The sequence below is a fragment of the Podarcis erhardii genome (assembly GCF_964252035.2).
Source record: "Podarcis erhardii genome assembly, chromosome: 9".
NCBI lineage: Eukaryota > Metazoa > Chordata > Lepidosauria > Squamata > Lacertidae > Podarcis > Podarcis erhardii.
In genome coordinates this window covers 43,648,561-43,673,576 of record NC_138512.1, presented here as the reverse complement: position 1 = coordinate 43,673,576, position 25,016 = coordinate 43,648,561, and the positions used below count along the sequence as shown (strand labels likewise).

The following is a 25,016-nucleotide window of genomic DNA, read 5'->3' as shown; positions in this document are numbered from 1 at the left end:
AGGATGATCTGTTACACAGTAAGGAGCTCTAATCAAGGCAGGGGCCCGGGACAGTTTCGTGGGTCTGCTACCATACAGCATTCAATGTAGACAGCTAGATGATTCTTAGGGCAGTTTCACACCAGACATATTAAGAGCTCACTTGATATCGTCTTTTGGTATTTATGACACATGTGGTCATCAGAGGTCAGTATTGACGGGCACTTGCCAAGGCCCATCTCTCAGCAAGGGCCCCACTACTGACCATCAGAGACCCCTGGCTCTCTTGCTGCTCTGCTCGCAATCTGCTTATCCATTCTGTCTCTCTGGCCCAGGAGAGCACCAGCAAACAATGTAAGCGAACAGAATGGCAGTTGCCCCTGGCTGCTTGCTCATCTGTTCTTTCTTTCTTATGGACTGTGATGGAGACTAGGCCCAAAAGCAGAGGGAGAATTAGTGGGTGATCACAGGGAGGAGAGAGGCCACTGCAGAATTTTGTCCAAGGGCCCCCCAAAACCTCAAGCTGGTGTTGCAGGTGATTTTTGTTATGTAAGAGAGAGCAGCGAACGTTTCTGTGATTGTACATTCCAGCCAACGTAGGCTTTACAACTGTTGTGGCAGCATTTAGTATTTCATTGAAAATGACTGAAATAGTTATGTACATTTCTTAAGTCCACCTCGATTAGAGAGACATCTCAGTTGTGTTTGAACTTTTGTCAAGATGATTCACTTTGGTAGGTGTAGGGATGATCACTCCCCACTCGCAGGCAGCCTCAGCCTGCCTGCACGCGTGACCTTGGGGTGCGGAGCACACACACCCCTCACAGACAAAGTCACGGCTGTCTGAACATCGTTGCCTCTGTCTAACCTTTTGCGGTCTCAGTAGTCTGTGGTGTCCTGTCTGTAACCTTTGTCTCTGAGACCTTTTGTCTCCTTCGTCATACACTGTGCAAGGGGAAAATGACGCGGTGGAAACAGGTGCCAAAATAACTTTGTACCACCCCACGATCTTGGGACCGGAAGATGTGTAAAGTTCATAGCCCAAAATGTATCTGCCTGGTTTGCATATTTGTCTCAATAAAAGGAGGCTCCACAGGGCTGGCCAGCAGCTTGCATGCAGCCCACCTGTGCGCAGCTCACCTGCATTATCAACTCCTGCCTCATGTCCATCACTTCAGGTAGGTAAATTGAAAGTAATCTCCCTCTTAAATAAATCTTAGGAATATAGGAAGCTGCTTCATATTGTTGGGTTCCAGACAAAGCTCTCTCCCAGCCCTTCCTGGAGATGCTGGGGGTGAAACATTGGACCTTTTTCATATGTTCTCCCACTGAGCTTCAGCCCTTCCTCTCCATCCTCCAGTGCAATCCTGAGAATCTTTATACAGAAGTGTATTAAGAGAGGTTTATTTTCAAGTAAGTGTGCAAAGGACTACAGCCTTGCTAAACTAATCCAATGAGTTTCAGATCAATTAACCAATTATATTTGCATATATTTGTGCATTACCAAAGCAATAGTCTTGAAGAAAAAAAGCATACTGTACTTTCTTTGCTTTTAGATGGAGCATGTATGTGCCTACACATCATACATTTAAAGACATCCCATCCCAAACCTGAATCCTGGAAACTGTAGTTTACCCCTCACAGAGATACAATTCCCAGCACCCTTAACAAACTACAGTTCACAAGCTTCTTGGGGTGAGTGCTCTAAATGTGCTTTAAATGTATAGTGCAGGCAAACTCGGCTCTCCAGATGTTTTGGGACTACAACTCCCATCATCCTTAGCTAACAGGACCAGTGGTCAGGGATAATGGGAGTTGTAGTCCCAAAAACATCTGGAGGGCAAAATTTGCCTATGCCTGTATATAGTGTGGGTGCAGTCTAAGAGAGACTTTTCTAAGATGGGACATGCTACCTTCAGTTATCATTGTTACTTGTCTTAAGTTTATTCAATATATTTCTAGGCTGTCTTAATAACACCCTCATCAAAACAATCCATTCGAACCATGTATCTAAAACCATATGTTGTCCAATTAATGGGGGTGAGGGATGTCTTTTTTAGTCTATTGGAAAACTTTCTACTTGATTAATCAAACTAAACAAGTAGATTAGGTTGCAGTCCTACTGTCCATAACTTCAGTGAAATCCAGGCAAATAACAGCACCACATTTCAAGGAAGAAATACAGGGCAAGAAACAATCCATTTAGTTTAAACATCTAGGGACTATTTCCTAGATATAGAAGGAGTTCATCAATGCCAAGAAAGCCATAATTTTTTATGCAAGAGGCTGGGTAGAAGGCACAGGACCTGCTTCTTTGCTTGATAAACTTGGCTATGACCTTTCAGTTCTGCTATCATCGGAACAGGAAGTGAAGAGAAGTTGGTGGTGCCAGAAAACCACACAAAGACAATCTAAAGGCAGCCTGCTTTGCAAATAAAGTGTCAGACTCTAGCAGAGAATTGAGTCAAGATGTTCTTTGGAATGAAGTATGTGGCCAAGTGAGAGCCCTATTCACATGGTTGAAATAGGGGAAACTGAATGCAAAGAGTGGAAGAGAGATTGTGTTTGTTATCTCCATTCCCAAGCAGTGCCAGCTCCAGCTCCTACTAGCCCCTCCTCCTTAATCAGGTCCCTTCTCCTCACCATTGCCATTCAGTATTTTTCTCGGGGCCCAATCTTCACTACTGCGCAGGAGAGGGCAAGGGAAACAGGCCCTTGCTCTTTGTCACCATTTCCCCTGCTCTCCTCCATCTTCATGTCCTTGAAGAAGCAAGGGTAGATCTACTATGAAGCTAATGATGCTTAAGCCTCAGGGCCCCTAATCCTGAAGCGGCCCCAGAAGTTACTTTAGCCTACATTGCTTAAAATGTTTGGGTCTAGTATGTTATGTACTGAAGTTCTCATCCTGGGCCAGCAGGGGGATACTGTAGATAGTTATGCAAATAAGGGATTGAAAGTGAAGTTCAGTGATTGGATAGGTTTAGAAAATTGTTACAGTTACATTGTACTGGAGCTCTATATAAGCAGGCTGACTGAACCCTTCAGTTCAGTTCTGTCCTGGCCTGTGAATAAACAAGAGCTGTTTGAAGAATCGCTGTGTCGTCTGATATATTCAGCCACAACTTAACATAGTAGGCTCAAATTGAGACCAGATTTGAGTGGCACAGCTCAAATGGGTTAATTGTATATCAACAATCCCAGAGCTTGAGAGTCCCCATTGCCTGACCCCTTCCCCTCCCAGTAAGCCCCACTGACAGGAAGCCAACATCGCAGTGCCACACCGCAATGCTTCTGACATGCTTGGTACCCCCACATTTTAAATAGGGCTAGGCAAGGGGCCCGCTGACACTTGTCGGTTTCTGTTTGTTATTTGACAACCGTTGAGAAAAATATTTCTCATAGGGGAAAACTCTACTACTTGATTTCACAATATCTAAAGGAATAGCTTCAATGAATGGTTGGCTGATTGGAAAGGCTGGACTCAGGAGTGTATGTTGGTCATTGATTTATTCCAAAACTTTTGTCAAATTGTTTGTCTTCTTCACATTTCACCTTTAAAATGCTGCTTATCTATATGTTTTGTGCTCAGAGAGGCAGATTATTCTTTGTCCCACAAATGGTTTCCCAGCCTCTGTGGTGAGAATATACATAAATGGCCAACATCTGGGTGGGCTAAAGCAGTTCTTCCTCAGTCCTCACTTCCCCAAAACATACAAAAGGATTTATTTTTTAAAAAGTATTTTAACAGTAGATGGAATTGCACTGGCAAACCAGTTTTGACTTTGTAAGAAATGGATAGAGAACAGAGTCTGCGGAAGACTCCTAAACTGGGTGTATGCACAGATATTCTCAGAATGAGTATGATTTACTATGCATAAACAAAACAAAGCAGAAGACAGTGGAGAAGTAAAAACAAGAGAAAGCCACATTGGTTCGCAAACAACATTTCAAAATACACCACCGGGCAGGAATACCCTTATTAGAACAAACCACAAGAGATCTCTATAACTTTTCATCAGGCTGGATGTTAGGCAAAATAGAGATGCTGAAAGGAAAAGATAACTCTTCTCAAACTGTTCACAAGCAGCCATTAGTGTGGACAGGAAAAAGCACACTCACTCATATATAGCTGCAATTGACCAAAGATGCAGACAGTAAGCTCCAAATTTGCTTTAAAAAATTAGATCAAACAGCAGCTATATCACTCTAAATGGTAAGTGTGGAAAAGCTCTCTCTCTGTCTCATGCTTGCTGATGTTCCCTCTCCACACTGCACATGTTCACGACAGCAATCGCTGGTCAAAAGCTAGTGTGCAAATGGTGCTGAATGCTGTGTAAGTTCTCTCTAAGAAAGATGCATCAGAATCAGAGAATCCAAGGAAATTCTTCTTCTTCTTTCCCTTTCTCTTTTCCTCTCTTGCTTCTTTATCCTGTCACTGTCTGGTCTACCTAATTTGAGTCCCCACAGATTGTTGCAAAAATTGATTCAATTACCTCAAACCCACCCCAAATAATAATATTAAAAAAAAACTCAACTAAAATTTCATTTCAATTGAAACCAGCTTCCTTACTGAAGTTTTCTTTCATGGTGAAATTTCAAGGCAGCTTTCATATAGTCAAAAGTCAGAGACCACCCCTGCGTACTGCAGCTGATTGATGCAGGATTGCAGGGTGTTTCTGCTGGCATTGGGGTTGTAACAGATCGGTGTAATTCAGCTTTTATCTCATAGGAAAGCCCTCTGTGAGAATACTGTGTGGTCCACTGTGGTGTGTTTTATGGACCTAAAAGGAGAGTTCGGCAGAGTTTCATTACCCGCAGAGGCTGCAAAATTTATGGAAGCTGATCTAACTTTAGCAAGACTAGACAGCCCTAAATTCTGCATTAAAGAGACGCAGAGCACCTCCATGTTATGCTTCCAGGGATCCCCTCTATGAAATAGCTTTGATCCACAGCAGCTTAAAAATGCACCAGCACCATTACTTGGCTCTGCAGTCCCTTTAGTCCTTACCTCTTGCCCACTATCATAATGCAAGTGTATTCTTTGTCATGCACCAGAAGCCAGGATGTTTCAGCACTGTGGCATTAGATGGTTCAGATCCCAGACTATTCTCATTACAGCATTACTACAGGGTTTGTGAACCTTTTAGGGATGAAAAGGAAATCCGGTTCGGTTCACATTTTAATGCAAACCTAATTTACGCTCAATTTACTGATGCAATTCATGAACTGAAACACAGCATTCTTCCAAATTCACACCTCTGAATTTGGCAATGCTGTACTGCCAACCAAATGTATATGTTCAGGGAAAGTGTGTATAACAATGTGTGTATCGGTGAAAGCAACATGCAGGAATGTGCTATGTTAGGAAAGAGTGCTTGTAAAAATGTGTCTATTGGGGGAAGTGTGCTCTAAAATGCTGGCAAGTTTTTGTGAGGACTTAAAAAAAAAATCATGAACTGATGTGGAGATCTGAACCTAAGATGGGACAAAAAGAGAAACTGAGAGAAATCAAAACATAGATTTGTCCATCCCCACCTGCCCCCAAGGTATACACAAGTGTGAAATGATGGAGACAAACATACAATTCCCCCCTCTCAAACATACACTCACTTATTGCTATGTGCAGGATGGCATAGAGTCTTCAGTTCTGTGATACAAGTGAAAGTGCAATAGCCATTCCACGGAGAAGGATCATTATCCATCCCACAGGTTAGAATAGCTTCCTTTCCCACAGTATCCTCTTGGCACACTTGGGCAGAGTTTTATCTTTGCATAACTGAATAACTCCTAGATCTGGTTTTCTCCCAGGAAAGAGTTGTGAAGGGTCCTCGACCTGTAGAAACCATCCTAGTCAGTGCTTTGAGGTTGGAAGATGGGTTCTTGGGTCTCAGAAATTCAGCTAGAAAAGTCAAGGTTTAAGACGGAAACACTAAATGTACTATAAGTAGGAGGGAAAGAAGTCTCATTAAATGCATTAAGACTGGGTGAAGAACTTGTGGCCCTCCAGATGTTAACTGGCTATGCTGGCTAGAGATGATGGGAGTTGGAGTCCAGGAACATCTGGATCCCCACCATTGCAGTAGGACTTACTCCTAATTAAGTACATATTGCACTGCATTGTCTGAACTCCATGGGACATAATTCCTGAAAATACATGTACAGATTTGCACTGTTACTGTCTTTCTCAGGTAGTCTAGGAGGAGTAAAAACAGGTGATGGACCAGAAACAAGATCCAGGCTTTTTCTTTCTTTCTCTACTTGATGAGAACTTTTGATATTAGCTCTGCCTCCATTTCCATCAGACTCCAGTCCTAAGTATAAGCCAGGCTCTTTCCTCCTCATCCACCAGGTGCTGCCTGTATCACATGTCATCAAGTTAAGTAGCTAATTAAATTAAGTAGCTGATCCTAAGATCAATGAGCACAATGAACACGTTTTGCCATGTTATCTGCTTAAACATTGCATCCATGCCATGGACTTCAGCTGACATTGGGTGCATATTGGTGGACCACTTTGAAGGAAAGCCGTTGGCATCAACAGGCAATTAATATTCACTCTTTTGTGTTATGCGATATAAGACCAAAGAGCCTTGATGACTGCAGTATTTACTGTTGGATGTATCCAATTAGAACATTCAGTGATCAAAGCTCCAGATTGGTACTGATTTGTTGTGGGGTTTTTGTTTTTGTTTAAGGAATAATGCAAGCACTCACAGTTAATTACTATAGAAAGACATGGAGAAAGCTTGGCATGTCTACTGAAGAAAATTATGCAAAATACCTTAAAATAATTACAGGTTCCTTTTGCCCACACCTAATTGAGAGCAGCAGCTTAATTTTCCTAACAACATTCCTTTTTTCTTCCTACCCTTGAAAGCTTCCTTTGCACATCTCTAATCGACAAGAATCCATTTGCTTCAGAGGAAGTCAGTCACTAATTTTAAATGAATGTTTTGCAAATCAGTTTAACTAGGAACTAGTGCCAAGTGCCCACACCTAGGAATCAACATAATTTATTCCTGAAGTGGAGTGTCATTCCATGTGTCATTGCAGGGGCAGCCAACATGGTACCCGCCAGGTGTTTTTGGACTACAACTCCCATCATCCCTCACCATTGACCATTCTGTCTTGGGAATTGTTGTCCAACAGCATCTGAAGGGCACCATGTTTGCTTCCCTCGCAAAAGTGGATCAATGAGTATAGTCAAGTTTATCTGCTGACATCACCATAATTATTGAGCAATTGGGCTCCTGCTAACATGGTTATTGCTTGGTTGGGTCAATAGCGTCTGCAAATGTTTTTTGAGAACCAGCCAGACTTAAATCTTAGAAATCAAAGGGAGTTCAGTATCTTTATCACTTTGACATTGTTCTAAGTGTTGAGCATATATTTCTTTATATACTGCAATTTTATTTGTATGTTTCTGAGAGAGAAAGGGAGCAATAAGTGTGTGATGTGTTTATTAATAAAGCAATGTAACAGTCTAGTTAGACTAAGGCAAAATTCATGAAATGTTTCTCTTTTTTCTTGTACAGGAGAACTTCCCAATGGACTGCAACTTTTGAATTTTTTTTGGGGGGGGTGTATACTGTTCCCAGGCATGAAAGATTCACCTATTTGGAACATCTGTGACTGATTTTAAGTTTTGACAGTCCTAGACTGTTTTCAAGTTTTGTATCCTGTCGGAATCTGCAGACCATATGAAGAATAGACACTGACATTATTGATAATCTTTACAAATTCAGTAACCCTGAAATCTTGGCAGAACAATATTTCACATAAATAGACTCTAATTTATATATTATCTCCCAATGGGTAATCTAGCCATTCTTTAAAAGCAAGGGATGGTTTTAGCAAAGGCTTTGTCATTCTTGAACAGTGTCTGCTAATTGTATTAATGTGCTAAAGAAAGAACATGGAGAGCTCATTCATTGTCTGCTAAATCAATTGTCACTTCCAATTTATGCCATTTTTTTCTAGGAGTGGTGAAAAGTCTGTATTAACACACTGGAAGAAACATTCATTTATCCTACTACATACTACAAAAAACGAGCTAGCATACTTTCCATAAACCATGTTGATTGGTTTGATCCACAATACTTTTTTTTCCCATAAGGTGAATTCCACCTCAAAACAAGGAATTCAAAAATCCCCATAGAAGTAGTTTCTGTACACAAAAGGAAGCTAGTATATCCTAATGGATTATTTACTGGAAGCACTGTAAATGCAGGGACCACACTACTGCAGAGGAATGGTAAGTCACTCAACATGTACAGGAAGGATGAAGAGCAAAGCCAAATAGTGTCCAGTTACTTCAGAGCTTCCCCTGAACCAGATTGGGATGAAAAGTTGAGGTTTTATCATAAAGGGAACAAACTGCAAACCAAGTGGACTGCAATCCTGACATCTGTTTCTGTTCTTTTGCTGTAGAATCCCTCCAGTTGATAATTTGAATTGGAAGCAACTTGGTTGTTTTCATAGGTCCTTTTCTTCCCAGCTCAGATAAAACAAACCTCTCCTGTGGGTCTAATGGTTTGTGTTCTGAATTCGTGGTTTACATGGCAAGGATTCTCTGTATTATATTGCTAACATATTATCCATCTTGAAGAAAGCAGAATGGGCTAGGTCTTGGACAAAGTTTCCCTGATTTTAAGTTCACTAGTCAACAAGACGCTTCTGTAAAAGGGTGAGAGCAAATATCTCACAGACAGTGCTACCTCTAAAAACTTATTTTGAATTGTTTTCCTTTCCAATGCAAAATTTGAGATGGAAAAATACGGCTTTTGAATTTCTAAGCTATCATGGGGCATGATTCATAGGGCAATTCATACTGTTTTTATTCTAATTATTTGTATGGTTTTAATAGTTCATATGTATGTATGCTTAATTGGTTCTTTTAATGATGGCCTTTTCTATATTTTTAGAAGTTCTTATTTTTATCCGTAAGCTGCCTTGAGTCCCTATCAGGGACAAAGGTTGGGTATGTATGTATGTATGTATAAATAAATAAATAAATGTATAAATAAATAAATGGTGAATTAGTCCTCCTTTACATAGTTTAGGCTTAGTAGAACACAATACAGAGCCTTAGCTGCAAGGAGCATGAGCAGGTGCAATTGTCACAGAAACATCCAGCTCTGGCAGAAGAGAGGGGACTACCAGTGGATTGATTGCCCTTGGCGGAACAGCATTACACATTCTCTCCACACAGAGGTCTTCACTTTAATGCTCCATGTTAGAATATTTCTTTGTGTGTGTTTTCTGGGTATGGGTATGTACAGAGACAGACAGACAGACAGCATACATACACATTATTTACAAGAATATGGTTAATTGTTTTTTTAAAAAAATATGTGTCAGGTAAGATTATTGGCAATGGGTAGGGTTTCTTTCATTCATCCTAGCCCCAATATTGAAATTAAATTACAAAGTTGGAAATTAAAACACACAACCATCAATACTGCTTAGAAATGTTCTCCCATCAGCAGTTCTGGATGGGAGTTTTTTTAAACAACAACACAAAACCCTATTATCAACAAAAATGTCCCTGTGAATCTGGAGAACTAGACTCAACAACTCTATGATTCTGTGTTCATATGTATTTTATTGTGATATACATACAATTGTTATTTCATCCTTTTTATGGAAATTCCCAGGACAATTGGATACATTTTGTGCTTTTTCTTTTTTACTCCTTTCAGATCAGAACACATATCTCTCTACAGCATGTAAAACTTACCAGGGACTAATTTTAGCAAACTATTTTGTATGCTGAGTGTTCTATAGCACAATTATGACCATTAGTCATTTTATTGTTACATTTGAGATTATTTTATGCATTTGTACGAAGTATCCTTTTGAATACTGGTCATTGACCATAATAAAGAGATTAATTGGCTCAATATTGCTTACAGCTATTTAAAAACCTATGGACAAATTTGCACCCTTTTTCTTAATGAAAGGGGATACACAATGGAAAATGTAATCCAGTCTGTGTATCCAATTTCTCCCAAACGGTGTTAGGTAGGATTCCATTGCTCCACCTCATCCTGCCCCTCCCCTCACTGCAGGTCCACTCTGCTCCCTTTGCAGACTCAATAGCCCAGTCTATAAAGCGGAAATTTTTGACAAACTTCCCACTACCGTTAATACCAGTTTAGGCAGAATTAGCATTAGCAATGTGGGGAGGTCTAGTGTAGACAGCTTTCTGGCTACCCTCACCATGTTCAGCACTATAGCTATCGGATCTGCTTCAACCCATCCAAGAGATCAAGTGTTAGAAAAGGTGTTAACAGCCAGAAGTCTGTCTGCACCAAATCCTACACCAATTTAGCCTCAGCAGTGCTAACGGAAGTGGAAAACTAGTCACAATTTTATTTCATGTTGAAAGAAAAGATGTTGAGAGCTACATTTCATTCAGAATTCAAGAGTTTTACTTATATTAAAAATGACTTCTCAAAATGAAGTGGCAAATTAATTATATGTGGAATTCATGAATTGTTGTGTGACACAAACTAACTGGGGGGGGGACCCCAGCTGTTTCCCCCCTCCTCCATTTGGGATTTTTGAATTGAGAAATTAGGGGTACCTAATCTGTTTTCTCAGAAGTTCTAATGACTTCAATAAAACTTACTTCCAGGCAAGTGAGCATTGGATTGACTCCTTACAGGGTAATCCTAACCATGTCTGCCCAGAAATAAGTCCCACTGAATTACTCCCAGGTAGGTGGAGTTACAATAATTAGCCTTAGATCCCATTCCCACTATACATTTAAAGCACTACAATACCCCTTTAAATAGTCATGGCTTCCCCCAAAGAACTCTGGGAGCTACAGTTTTTTAAGGTTGCTGTGATTTGTTAGGAGACCCTCAGTCCCCTTGTTGTTGTTGTTTAGTCATTTAGTCGTGTCCGACTCTTCGTGACCCCATGGACCAGAGCACGCCAGGCACTCCTGTCTTTTCCCAGAGTTCCCTGAACCATTCTGAGATGGAGGAAATTCTCCTTTCCGGCATGCGCCTAGTTTGTGCAGATGGTGAAATGGAGAAAACAGACACTGACAGATCTGCATTCTGATTTGCTTCTGGAACTTTCTACATTTAAGTAACCAGCTTTCACAACTCCATAAGCAAATGGAGGTTAGATGAACTTTTTTTGACATGCCATAACCATACACAAGCTCCTCTCGTGGAGGATAAGGTTATCATTGGTTGCTAGCCACAAAGGCTGTGTTTAATCAGTTGTTCTGAACATCAGTTGCTGTGAATTATGAGTAAAGAGAATGCTGTTGTTGTGTTCAGGTCCTGCTTTCAGGTTCCCTATAGGCATCTATCTGGTTGACTGCTGTGAGAACAAAATGCTGGACTAGATGAGCCATTGTTGGCCTGATCCAGCAAACTCTTATTATGTACTGTAAGGACAAAGTCTGAGATTCCCCCCACAATCATAAGTTGGCAGGTTAACTTATTTTGCATTCAACGTTCTCCATTGGTGCCAGTTTGATTATCCTACTGTAATCAAGATTTGTATGAATGACATTATGTTTATTCTAGTCTCATTCCCTGCTTGTTCTTCTTGTACATAAACAGCTATACCAATACTAAACAACTATAATTTTGCAGTACAGACGCAGATGTGGAGAAACCCGAGCCTTTCAAGGAGGTCAGTCAGGTCAAGAAATATCAGATTTTCATCACCTGATTTCTGTATAGTGAACCCCCCCCCACGCCCCATGAATTCAATAGCATCAGCTGATTCTTTGACTTAAGAAGTCTATACAATATTGGAAGAAAAAAAGGATTGGAGCCAGTGAAGAAGGACTCCACATAGATTTTGACAGAGTTACAGCTCAATTTTATATTGCATTTATAGGACATGTTTTAAAATGTTAGCATGAACAAGGAACAACTGGGGTGGGGAGAGCCCAGAATACCCACTTTCGTTGTCAAGACAAACATAGGTATTTTAAACTATGCTAATGTAATGCTGTTTGTAATGAGGTTGGTACCTTGGTACTTTGCCCTGAGTGACAGATCCCAACTGATACCTCTTAAGTACCAGGAGTGGATTGCACTCATATTCCATTGCAGACAATGACAATAAGAGTGTCTGCCTCATGGTTAAGTACCCATGAAACTCTGGTTTAATTAACAACATTAACCTCATTAACTACAATGCAGCCCTATAAATCATCATCAACTGCATTTATTAGTCACTTTTCTCGGAAAGTGACCCAAAGCCAGCCCTTTTTTTCTAGCAAAAAAAGTGCCAGCACTGCGTACCACTGAGTATCACCAGAACAAAACACAACACTGGCAGTATAGGCGATTTACAGAATAATAAACATGTTACATTGGACTTTAGGAATAAAATTTGGAAGGGCAGTCTGGAGGTTATGGGGGGCTACCAACAGATTACAGACCTCCTGAAACCACATAGTGCAGTCAGGCGCTCCTAAAGCTTTTAGATCACAAAATGTGAACTGGTTTTAACAAGAAACGCAGGAATATTTAAAAAAAATAAAAATCTAGTCAGGCTTATTCATAATGCCAAAATAACGGTATCAGATGACTTATAAGATCATGATCAAGAAACAATCACTAAAACTAAATATGAAAATCAGAACAAAATGAAATCTAAAAACCACACACACACAATAGGCAAGTGGGAATGGGAATGGGAAGACATCTGTAATTTGTTTTAGCTCTCTAGTTGCTGGGTGCAAGAGCCAAAGCAAACCTTTGCCTTCTCACTGGAGGAGAAAAGTGCAGGCATGTTAACTTGTCTCTAAACGGCCTCGGTCCAGTATACCTGATGGAGCGTCTCCACCCCCATCATTATGCCGGGACACTGAGGTCCAGCGCCGAGGGCCTTCTGGCAGTTCCCTTGCTGTGAGAAGCCAAGTTACAAGGAACCAGGCAGAGGGCCTTCTTGGTAGTGGCACCCGCCCTGTGGAACGCCCTCCCAGCTGATGTCAAAGAGAAAAACAACTACCAGACTTTTAGAAGACATCTGAAGGCAGCCCTGTTTAGGGAAGCTTTTAATGTTTAATAGACTATTGTATTTTAATATTCTGTTGGAAGCCGCCCAGAGTGGCTGGTGAAACCCACCACTGCGGCAGAGGAGCTTCTCTTTGCCTTTGACGTCATGCCACATGTCCCATTCCTTCCAGCTTGAAACTGCTGAAGGGCTGAAAAAGCACATGGGTTTTCTATGTGCCTGCTGGGTGGTTGGAGCTCAAAGATGCACCATGAAATCAGACACAAGACTCCACTCCTTGGTGGCAAGGGCACATCCTATTGATGACAAAGTTTCAGTTGGCCACTCAAAACCTGTCAACCCTTGCTTACATAGGATAGAACTAATCTCATTTTGCAAAAGGTTCTTTAAGCTTAAAATTAAGCTAGTTATAAGCCACATTATTTGCATCAGATACAGGAGAAAGGTGAGAAAGGATATAATGACTTCATAGTACAATGGCAATAACAAAAGTAATATTTTCCAACTACACATATTTAAGAGTAAGAATTATGCTGTTTTACCTAAAGTGATAAAAACATGATAGTCCTATGGTTACTCCAGTTATTCTTTTGCATTCCATACAAAAGAATACACAACACATCTCATGAAATAAATAATATGACCCACCTAACCCCAGAAGAGACATATAAAAATAAACCAAAGCTACTGGAGGCCTATAAGAGAGAGAGAGAGAGAGAGAGAGAGAGAGAGAGACTTTCAAAACCTCTCAGCTACCTCTTTGGGGTGGGGGAGAGAGAAATATATAAACAATGCCATCAATTTACTCCAAACTCCTCTTGTTTGACCGGATGATAACATGGTTTCTGTTTGTCTTTGCTGGCTCCTCAGTGTGTGTGTTTATCTGTAGCTTGCAGCTAACTGATCACATTCCATATCTGTTCCATTGTGGTAAACCAGCACTATTTGCTTTGTTATCCACCCCCCCCCCTGAGGTGCCTTTTAAAATACTTCCAGATGACAAGTGGCCAAATCGCTTTAAGAGGATGTATGACCAAACCATGCTACATCTCAAAAATGGCATGTGGTGAACAGATTCTCCTCCCTGCTCTACTCCCCAGATGCAGTTGAAAGGAAGAGAATATTGATGGACACACGCACACATGTCCGTGTCACCAAACAGAACAGCCACCACAACATGGAATACTATTAAAGTTGCAGGTCATGTCATGAACAAAAGGAACAGGCAACTGAAGCTCAAGGTCTACCAGACTTAAGCTCATATATTCGTTCCTCACTGGAATGGACTCTTTCCCTTTTTTATGTGATAATTCGTATTCTTACTTGGTTAAGGAATGAGTCTGAGATCTACAAAACTCCTCAAGCTCAAAAGTTTGGAATGGTTTGGAACTGAAGTACAACAAAATCAAATAGGGCTATTTTTTGGGTACTATATAGCTCAGAGACAAGGGGTTAAGTTTCCAATGGAAAAATCAGTTCAGTATCAGTTCAACTTGGTACAATGAGTGGGAAAGCAGGGTCTTTTGGACTGAGTGTTCCTTTGCTTGGCAATAAACAGCCCAATGACACACTCATATGCTCCAGAAGTAACATCCCTATAGTTCTGAAGTATGGGTAAGGAATTAATTCTACTGAAGTCAGTTGGGTATGCCCCTGTGAAATAGGATTTGGGCTGTTAGCCCTGGTGTGAGATCTTTAATACTGTTTCCAACCTTTTTGTAAATGACTCAAAGCGAGTTAGAACCAACTGATGATTGTTTTATCAGATCACACAATTTCCACCAATTTGTAAATAATCATTCACGACAATGGAGCATGAAACACAATAAAGGAATAGAGAGTTTATGAGAGGCAAAGTACTAAAATTAAAGGGTAAACAACAGTCCTCTTTCAGTACCTCTAGTTCTTCCAATACAATTTTCCTTGCTTCCCAAAAGTGAATTAAACCACTTTGCAGAGGGAAGACAGGAGGTTTCAGACTCTTCCCATGCATGATAAGCAGCTGTATCACTTACAAAGATGAATGGCTAAAATAGCATTATCAAATGAAACCATCACCTTATGAACTACAAAATCTGCTTTATTGGATCTGGTTACTAGTCCCAGTTCCTAAAACAGGACAACAAGCAAGGAAGATGATTCTGGACAGAACATTTCAGATGGAATGTGAGAAAAAACTTTAGTGCAAATGAAAAACCTATTCACCTGGAGCTAAAAGTCTTTGGAGGCATGTATGTATTTGAGTTTGTGATGTGAAAGTTATTTAAACACACACACAAAATTCACCCAATTCACTTGAATATAACTTTCTGATACTGTATTCCTAGATTCATAATATCCACCCAGCAGCAAGTTCAAGAGACACCAGGATGGGAATGGGGGTACTGAGCTCTTGAACATAAATGTTATTGGACATCTCTAATTCCTTGGACTAGGGAAACATTTTCTTTGGAAAGAGGATAAAACCATTCCTATTTTCTTTCTCCAAAGTGTGTGTGACCTTTTGGATTCTCAACAATTCTAAGAAACATGTACAATTTTTTTCTTGACTCTCGGTCATATCTGCTCCATCTGCACAATGGAAGGGTTCTATTTCATTATTCACCTCCTACATGGAACTTAGTTTGGTTAAAGCTTAAATTAGAACTTTTTTTAAAAATAGCATGGCTCAGGCCTGGGACCTGTTTAGCAATAATAAAGAAGCACTGTGATTACTTCCTGCTGAGTAACTGCAAGCATGCAAACATCTCAGGAAAGCTTCCATTTCAGGCAGTATGAATTCTAACACACTTGCCTATGACTGTCTGCTGTGGCATTTGTGCTTCTCATGCATGCAGCTTTTTCCACAGTATCTACGCAAAGTTGACAGTACCAAAATGCCAGCCTCTATCCCCTCCCCCAATCTGAATTTGCCCTTTCTGCAGAAAATGCAACAATTTTTTTAAAAGGTTGCCAACGTCTCATTTACAATATCTGTGACCCATTTGCAATAGTTCTATGACCAATTTGCAATATTAAGCCCTCATCTGGAAGGACTCTATAATAGCAGCAACTATCGGTGGATACAGATTCAGTCATTCTGACTCAAGGAACGAGGTAGTTGAGCAGCTTGGCAGCTGTATCCATGACTGAGCAGCCCTACTTAGGATCCACTCTGCTCACCCAAAAAAGGAGGAGGGGCTAGAAAAGGTGCCTAAACACAGTCTGCCTCCTTTCCCCCCCTGACTGGATTACAGTGCCCAGTGGGGTCACCACCTAGCAGTCGTAAAAGACAAATGAACTTTGGAACATGGAATATACGGACTTTGTCAGATAACACAGACAGTGAGCATCCTGAATGCAGAACTGCCATCACTGCAAGAGAGCTGCAACGTTTTAACATCGATATTGCAGCGCTTCAAGAGACTCAAAGAGCAGGCGAGGGACAACTGAAGGAAGAAAAAGGAGGCTACACATTCTTCTGCAAAGGTCTATCTGAACAATAACATCAAATACATGGGGTAGGCTTCACTATCAAAAACATTGAACCATAGGGGGTTCCCCCCTCCCAAAAAATGTGTTGTGTAAAGAGGGTCTTAGAACCATGCTGCTAAAGTTGGATGTAACTTTAGTACAGAGATGAGAGACTGGTGGCCCTCTAGATGTTGTTCAAATCATAGATCCCAGTCATGCTGCCTTGGGCTGATGGAGAGTTGGAGTCCAACATCTGGAAGGCAACAGAATCCCCATCCCTCTTTTTGTATGTTCTTAATCAATGCCTGCATTGTTCTTTATACAGTGTGTCGATATCCATATTATGTATTTTTTTCCTCTTCCTGGGAGCCAGGACAGGTGGGAGACGGCATTATCACAAAGTATTCTTTTCCAGCAATACGTACTGCAGGAAATGCATTTAGATGTATCTTGTAATAGGCTACACTTTGCAACAGTGAGTTTCTTGCAGAAGTTTACAATAGTCTAGGGAGTTGCTTGCTTGGAAAAACATGTGAAAAAAAACCATCCAAACCAGGGAGAATTCCCACAACAAAACCCACAGTTGCTGCTGAGGCAAATGTGCTCATAATGTGACTCCATGACTCATGTGCTTAAAATTAAGCAGTACATTCTAACAGTCTGTTTGGTTAAAGCAAAGGAATGTAGAGAAGGAACAAGTTTATTATTGAATGTTAAAACAAATTAGCTTGCATTCTAATTTTTAGAAAGAAATATTTGCCCTTTCATAGCAGTTAGAAATATTTCATTTGCTGGTCTAATTAACTTCATAGGCAGAAAACGGAGATGTATGGCCAAATCACATTTATTCAGGACAGCAGACTAACTGGAACTTACTTCTGAGTAAGCGTGCTATGACTTCAGTTATGCACCATTTGTACTATACAGTTAAAGCACTATCATACCACTTTAAACAATAATGCCTTCCCGCAAAGAATTCTGGGAACTGCAGTTGAAAGATGCTGAGAGTTGTTAGGAGACCCTTAGTCTCCTCCCAGAGCCACACTTCCCAGACTGCTCTGGGAATAAGGGTTGATGGTTAAACCACTATGGGAATTGTAGCTCTCTGAGGGAAATAGAGAGAAGGGAGAGGAATAAGCAAGGATCAGGTTTTGGTGTAACTGAAATGGCAAATTTAGGGCTGATTGACTGATGCTGAATAACTCCATAGTAAAGGCTAAGTTTAAATGAAATCAGTGAAGGTTGGTTGATGAAGGAATAGAAATAAGAACATAAGAAGAGCCTGTGGGATTGGACCAGCGGTCCATCTACCTGAGTACAAGAGAACTTTCCCCTCCTGAAGACTAAATGTATTATCATTGATTGGATGTTTACAATCTCCTGTGCTAGCTTTTTGAAGTCCTAGGCTACCAACAGTGGACGTGAATCAGACAGGAGCAAGAGGTGCAACGTCTACATGTTTTAAGGATATGGAGTGTCAGCTATTCTAATTCTTCTATGAGTGGTGCTGGAGTCTGGAAATTTCATTGGGGAATTATATGTTCAGTAGGATCTTCCTTTTCTAATGTTTAAGAAATACAACCAAATACTCTAAAAATATTCCCTGGCCTGTGAACTATAGCCAGAGGATAGATTCTTTCCTTCTCGTGTGCTTTTGCATTGGAACAAAAAGAATAAAATTCTTTGGGCTAGTTTGGATCAGTTTATTTCCAGAATTAAGGCAAGAGACAACATTTTACTCAGCAGAGAAGCTACAGTGAAAGTTCCCACTGAACTTTGTATTTATCCTGGAACTGAGGGAATAGGATCTTCAGAAGTGAGAGCCAAGGGAGTAGGGTCAAAATATTAGACTTCTCATGCTAGCATTTGTATCCCTTTTTTGTACGGGGTTAAAGGCCAATTCCCAAATACTGTAGTTGGGGCAGCCCAGGACCTCCATACACGCTGCAAAGGCTTGTGCCTGTCAGATGTCACTTAGGTGAACTGTAGAACTTCCTCTCAAGGGAAAAGTCATTCCATCCCCCTCTCTGTTGGTTTTTGATGCTAGGCAACTGCCATATTTACAGAGAAAATGTGGTTTTTAAGTGTGAAGTGATTTACTCCTTTGGCTGCTAGTCATTGACTTAAATCATTTTGCCCAGTATTCTCTACTTGTGACAGGTATTGGCACTCCAGGGTGTCAAAAAGAGATATTTCCCTGTCCTACTGGTCCAATCATGGCCCAAGGACCACATGTGGCCCTCAAGGATTTTTTGGGTGGCCCTCAGCAACATTTGATCCCACCCCCATCCCAAACCCCTGGCCTACCTGGTGTCAAGTCAATATGTCAAGCCCCCAGCCCAGGGTCAATCCATGTGTTCAAAGTTCCACAGAGATCCTGGAACAAGCTGAGGCCCATCAACATGGGCAGTTGAGCAGGCACAGCACTTCAGCTCCACTTCCCTTTTGGACTTTGCATGCAGATTGCAGCATCTGGGCTTGACGAGGCATGTGACCCTCACCTGTTCCAAGCCTACTCCAGCTTGTAACATAGGCCTTGCTCCCTCCTTCCCTGCATGACAAGGCAGTGTGGTGCCTGCAGGTTCTGTGTCAAAATACTCTGTGGCCCACTTGGTATGAAAAGTTGGGCCACTCTGATTTAATTGGTGGGGCCAGGGATTTGAACTTTGAACTCTGACCTTATGTCTGCAAAGTATGTGTTCTACCATTGAGCTATACAGAGGGGTTTTTTATTATTTTTTGTTTTGCCGGTTCTTAGGGGTTTGGGGGGGAGGTATTGCATACTATTGATTTCTTTAATTTAATTACTTACTGATTGATTGTTTTGCAGGTTTTATTTATTGCCTTAATTTTATTTTAAAGCCCAATTCTGCATTCCAAAGGCAGGGGAGAGGGAGAACTGAAGGCAGATAAAATGCCCAAAGGACTCCTGTTGAGAGAGCATAAGTAGGGATGGAGGAGAAATGTGGTTCAGTATGCATTTAAAGCCAAATCCTACTGAAAATAATAGGCATAAATGCATTATCTTAGGGGAAATTTCTTGCAAAAATGTGCACATTAGTCAAAACAGTGTATTAAAATGTGTTTATTAGGTGGATTCACCCTAAAATGCTAATTACTTTCACAATAATTTTTTAAAAAATGCAAATCACTGCAAAATGTGGAGAACTGAATTTAAGAATAGGAAAATGAGGAATTGAGAGAACTGAATCACCCCATATTTTATTAAAAATCCACCTACTGTCATTTACAATTGTAATCCTGTGCATCCTTACACAGAAGTAAGTCCTGCTGACTTACACCCAGGTAAGTATATAAGATTGGAGCCATAGCTACTTTTATCTATCAGGAGACAGCTTTACACAAACTGTCCCATAGACTGAATAACCACCGATTTTCCTGAATTGGACTGATTTGGACCGATTGGACTGAATAGCCACCGATTTTCTGATGTGTCAAAAGATTCCTCAACATAAGAAAAGCAAGGTTCCAGGACTACTTTTGAATGGAAAGCTATAATTTCCAATTAAAGTTTACTTTTCTAGTACTGGCTGCGGTGACAGTTTAACCACATGGTGGAAGATAAGCCCACATTCTCCAAATTACAAAGATTGGTCTATTAAAATATGCCACATATAGAGTAAGAAGTTAGTAGTGCAATACTGGTCAATTGCTTTCTAAATCTCAACTGGCCTTTAAATTTCCAAAGAGAAACAGATGTTAACATTGCCCAGAATGTTACCATCACTAAGTATCAGTTCATTCCAGCTGTTTAGGTATGTGGCAGTGAAATGACCCATTAAAAAGAAAAATACACACACTGGTTATGCAGCCTGCACTAAATAATCTGACAGAGAAGACAGCAACACCAAATATAGCTTGCATGTTGCCACAAAGGAAAATGGTGAGAGGACACATTAAATGCGCAGATCACATTTGTTAAAGTTAAAAAAGAAAAGAAAGATAATTTTAATGTCATCAGACATGGACATATTAAGTCTACCATGTCTGCATGGAAATAAAAAGCCAAACAGAGTCACTTTTTGTCGTGGTTAATATCAGTTTGCAGCCACAAACCAGTCAAAATCAGCTGACACCAAGTTATAACAAATTGTACTGTGTGCTGTAGGTTCTACTCTGTAATATGCAGTGTTAATTGCTTCTTGTAAATGGCAAGTTCAAACTGTTTCAGTTATCCTGTCACGCTGCACATCCTTTTAGGGTATGGTTCCACCACGATGTCTCTGCTGCAGTTCTCACTCTATTTGGGATTGCCCTCAGCTGCCCCCTTGGTGTCCCTTATTCATTTGCTTATTGAAACATTCATATATCACCTTTCAGCCCCCATGAGGGCCCCCATGATGATTCACAATAATTAAAACACACCGCTGGTACAATAGAAATCGAGAAGAGCCAAATTACTAGGTAAAGAAACAAAATAAGAACTGCAATGTGTGAAGTTGACATACAGTTAAACTCCATAAAATAAAATGCTTTGACTCTGCCCACCTACAAACTATCAGTGAAGGGACCAGTCAAACCTCTTTTGGGAGAGAGTTCCACAATCAAGAGTAGGCCCCATTTTCTGTGACTTGCTACCTGCATCTCCCTTGACGCGGAACAGGGCATCTGATGATGACCGTAATTTGTGGGGTGGTTTGTCTGGAAGGAGGAGGTTCTTCAGATACCCTGATCCCAAGCCATTTAGGGCTTTATACGTAAAAACCAGTGAGTTAAACTGGGCCTGGAAACAAACAGATGATAAAAGTCTGGTGTAATAAGTTTTAAAACCCAGACAGCTGAAGGCATTCAGGTCACTGCAATTTGTACCAACTGCAGTTTTCAAACGTTCATCAATTGTACACAAAACATACCACAGGAATCTAATCCAGAATTGACTAAGGTATGCAGAAATGTGGCCAGAATTGCCTTCTCCAGGAAGAGACAAAACTAGCACACCAGTTGAAAGGGCATAAGTGCACTTGTTGCCACCGTTGTCACCCAGATATCCAGGACCAATGTTGGATCTAGTGTATGTCAAGGGGGAAAGTGCCCTGGTTTCCTTCAAGAGGAAGGATGGGGTGTTAGTTCAATGAATAAATACACACAAACAGCAGTACATTATTTTACTTAAACACACATTTGAAAGGCCCTCAGGGTATTTGGTGTGTGATGACACCAGTATGCTGCCCACAACCATTTCTCATTTCTCACCTGGTTCTGGTGAAACTGCTAAAATTCTGACCAAATGTCTGATCACCGAGGGACTAAAACTAAGGCTAAATCCACATAAGATTAGCATTTTGATGTGGGTGGGGGGTAGCCTGGGAAATCTATTTTGAATGATGTAGGTGCATAACCTGTTATACTACCCTTAAGAATAAGATTCAGAGCTTGGGAGACTTTCTGAACCTGACATTGCTTCTGGATGTGGCCAGGAGCTCATTTTGCCAGCTGATTTATTTTATTTCCAAACTGCCTTTCCTCCCCCAAACACTCAGGATGGGGTTGACATAATCACATACTCAAGGAACACAGTCAGACATGCTATAGGTCCACTGTGCTATATACAGATATGTTATAGGTTCAATATGCTATATTTGTGCACTGTGTTGAGCTGAACCCTGCCATTCATGTTGGTAGGTGCAAAGGCCTTCTGACTGAAAATGTGTTGCTGAACGGTAATCCATTTGTCATTTGCCTTGCCTGCCCTACTTCCTCCCTCTGGAGACAAATCCTATACTCACTGTGACTTCCAGAATGTATTACAAAATCCATTTTTGGCTGAATATCCATTGTCACCATCATATCAAGAGCAATCCCTCTGGCTGATGTTCCAGGTCTCTTGAACACTAGGAGAAAAGCAACATACTTCCTCATTCTCATGCCTGCCTTGGGGGCAAGAAGTAACACTTAAATGGTTGGGATCAGCTGCCAAACCTTTTGGCTTTCTTACTGTGGGATAAATATTGTTAAATGATTGAGATGATAAATGCCACAAACATGACTGCAATGACCACAGCAAGGTCACTTTTGCAGTAATCCAGTCTACCTCCACTGACGAAGCACTGTATGAATTTCTGGCAGTGGCAAGCAAGTTGTGGAAACTCTGACTCAGGATAGAGTTGTGTCCTATGTCAACAAAGGGACCAGAATTTCCATTCTAGAAAAGCCACAGCAACACAGGAAGCTGCCTTGTACTGAGTCAGACCAATTGGTCCATTTAGCTCAAAGTGACTGGCAGTGCCTCTCCAAGGTTTCAGGCAGGAGACACTCCCACTCCTACCAAGAAATGCTAAGGACTGAACAAGGGACCTTCTGCATGCAAAGCAGATCCTCTACTGCTGAACTATGGTCATGCCCTTTACTACAATCTGAGCTCAAGGACAGAAAAAGCCCTTTACTTCATCTCTATCTTTACCCTGGACCATTTATATCCCACCCCACTCAGTTCCTAAAGAGATTGCCAATGGCCTGAGAATATTCTTTGCATCTTTTCTATGATGAATGGGTGGATGGTTAAAAAATGCAAGGTGTTATGCCAGGTTCAAAGGAGTTACAAATAACTTCCAGGTATTAATGCAATATGCCACTGTACTGTGGGATGGTGATTCTTGCTTTCTGCTGTGAACTGTGGAAGGACCATTGCTTGGTTGTAGATCCACCTTGCATGCAGAAAGTCCCAAGTTCAATCACTGGTGTCTCCAGGTAGGACTGAGGAATGCCGGTGTCTGAAACCTATGGTCTGACTCAGTACAAGGGAATTTCCTGTGTCCATAAGTTGCTAATTTTCACATTTGTGTGAATATATAAAGGGTAAAGGGGACCCCTGAACATTAGGTCCAGTCGTGGCCGACTCTGGGGTTGCAGCGCTCATCTCACTTTATTGGCCGAGGGAGCCGGCGTACAGCTTCCAGGTCATGTGGCCAGCATGACTAAGCCGCTTCTCATGAACCAGAGCAGCACACAGAAATGCCGTTTACCTTCCCGCTGGAGTGGTACCTATTTATCTACTTGCACTTTGACGTGCTTTCAAACTGCTAGGTTGGCAGGAGCAGGGACCGAGCAACGGGAGCTTACCCTGTCGTGGGGATTTGAACCGCTGACCTTCTGATCGGCAAGTCCTAGGCTCTGTGGTTTAACCCACAGCGCCACCCCTGTCCCTGTGTGAATATATATATGTGCGTTATATCATTGTGACAATGCACAGGCATTACACAGAGCATGGACATCCTACTGCACATATATAATTATCCCTCCCTCTCATGCATGTGTATAAATGAACATGCCAAGCTATTCTCTTTAAAAGGGCACTTACAAGGTATTGGAATTTATTCAGTTTTTTAATAAACGTAATTGTTGCCTAAGTGCACTTCCCAAAACTGAATGTACATATTTCCCGGCAAAATAGCATGAGTGACATCTCTCCGTAACAGATTCTATAAACATGGAAAATATGTGTTCCTTAAGAATCTCTCATGTTTGTATTCAAGTGGCAAAAATGGACAAGCAATCTTTTGTCTTATCCCATGTTTTGGCAACTGAGACAGAAACTTTCACTTTGCCAGTGAGTTGGCTCAGTGGGGTAAACAAAGTGGTCAGTGGCCTGAACCTTCTGTGGCCAAATGTGTCATTAAAGCCTGGTGGTCCATGCGTAAAGTGAAACCACGACCATATAAACATGCATGCCATTTCCCACACATCCAAAAGAATGCTCGGTCCTCCAACATCGTCACAGTGGAGCTGTGTTTTGGGTACCAGGATCTGGGAAGCATGGAACAGGCTTTTAAACAACCAGACGGGTTTCCATTAAAATTATACAACTCTGAAGATGATAAAATGAAACCGCATATGGAAATTCCCTGTAAGTCACTTTTGAAAATGGAGGAAGTGCTTTCCACCCTGATCCTGAACACAATACTTAGAACAAGTATGCCCCGCTGATTTTAGTGGGAATTACTTCCACGTAATATGCTTAAGCTAAGAATGGCAAGCCTTGTTTGCACTAGTATTTTGCTGTGAATTAAATTTCTCATGGAATTAGATCTAACTTGATTCAAACCACCATATATAATGTCCCACATCAGATGTTGCAACAAAGCATGGCTTGTCGTTATAAATCTCAGGCTCATCCACTACCTCCTTCCCCACTGTTCCAGGTATAGGCTGAAATACTTGGAATTAATCCTATTGAATTAACTACTGGGCATTTCAGTTAAACGCATTGTAAACTTCATAAAGGGAAATCATGTTGATGAAAGTGGCACTCCACAGCACCATCTGGTGCCACAGTGTTATAACGCATATAAAGTGTTTTATCTTTACGAATGTAGCTGAGTCCCAGGAAGCTATGACCTGTACAAACCATAGTTAGTTAACAAACTAGGGGACCAAGCCATGGTTTAGGTCCTAGTTTGGTATCTTGGTTTGTACAAACCAGTTTCATGTATTTAGAAGAAAGTATTTTTGGTTTTTAAAATGTATAACATTTATATCCCACCTTTCCCCAAGGAGTTGAAGGCAACATACATGCTCCTTCCCTTCCCCATTTTATCCTCAGTTCATCCTTGTGAATTAGACTGAGAGACT

At 41.0% G+C, this 25,016-nt stretch overlaps 1 protein-coding gene across 8 annotated transcripts in view; it reads right to left on the bottom strand.

Annotated features, from left to right (window-relative positions):
- LOC309349831 (uncharacterized protein) overlaps positions 1–25,016 on the bottom strand; it is a 129,765-nt gene that overhangs the window by 45,826 nt on the left and 58,923 nt on the right. For 6 of the 8 annotated variants that reach the window (XM_081876168.1, XM_081876171.1, XM_081876170.1 and 3 more), the window contains one exon: positions 22,175–22,279. The exons of 1 other annotated variant lie outside the window; for it this stretch is intronic. In XM_081876168.1, the coding sequence (XP_081732294.1) occupies positions 22,175–22,235 (61 nt within the window). In that variant the 5' untranslated portion in view covers positions 22,236–22,279. Of the gene's footprint in view, positions 1–19,253; positions 19,357–22,174; positions 22,280–25,016 lie in introns of those variants that run through there. One more of the 8 variants, XR_014160196.1, reaches the window with a different exon arrangement.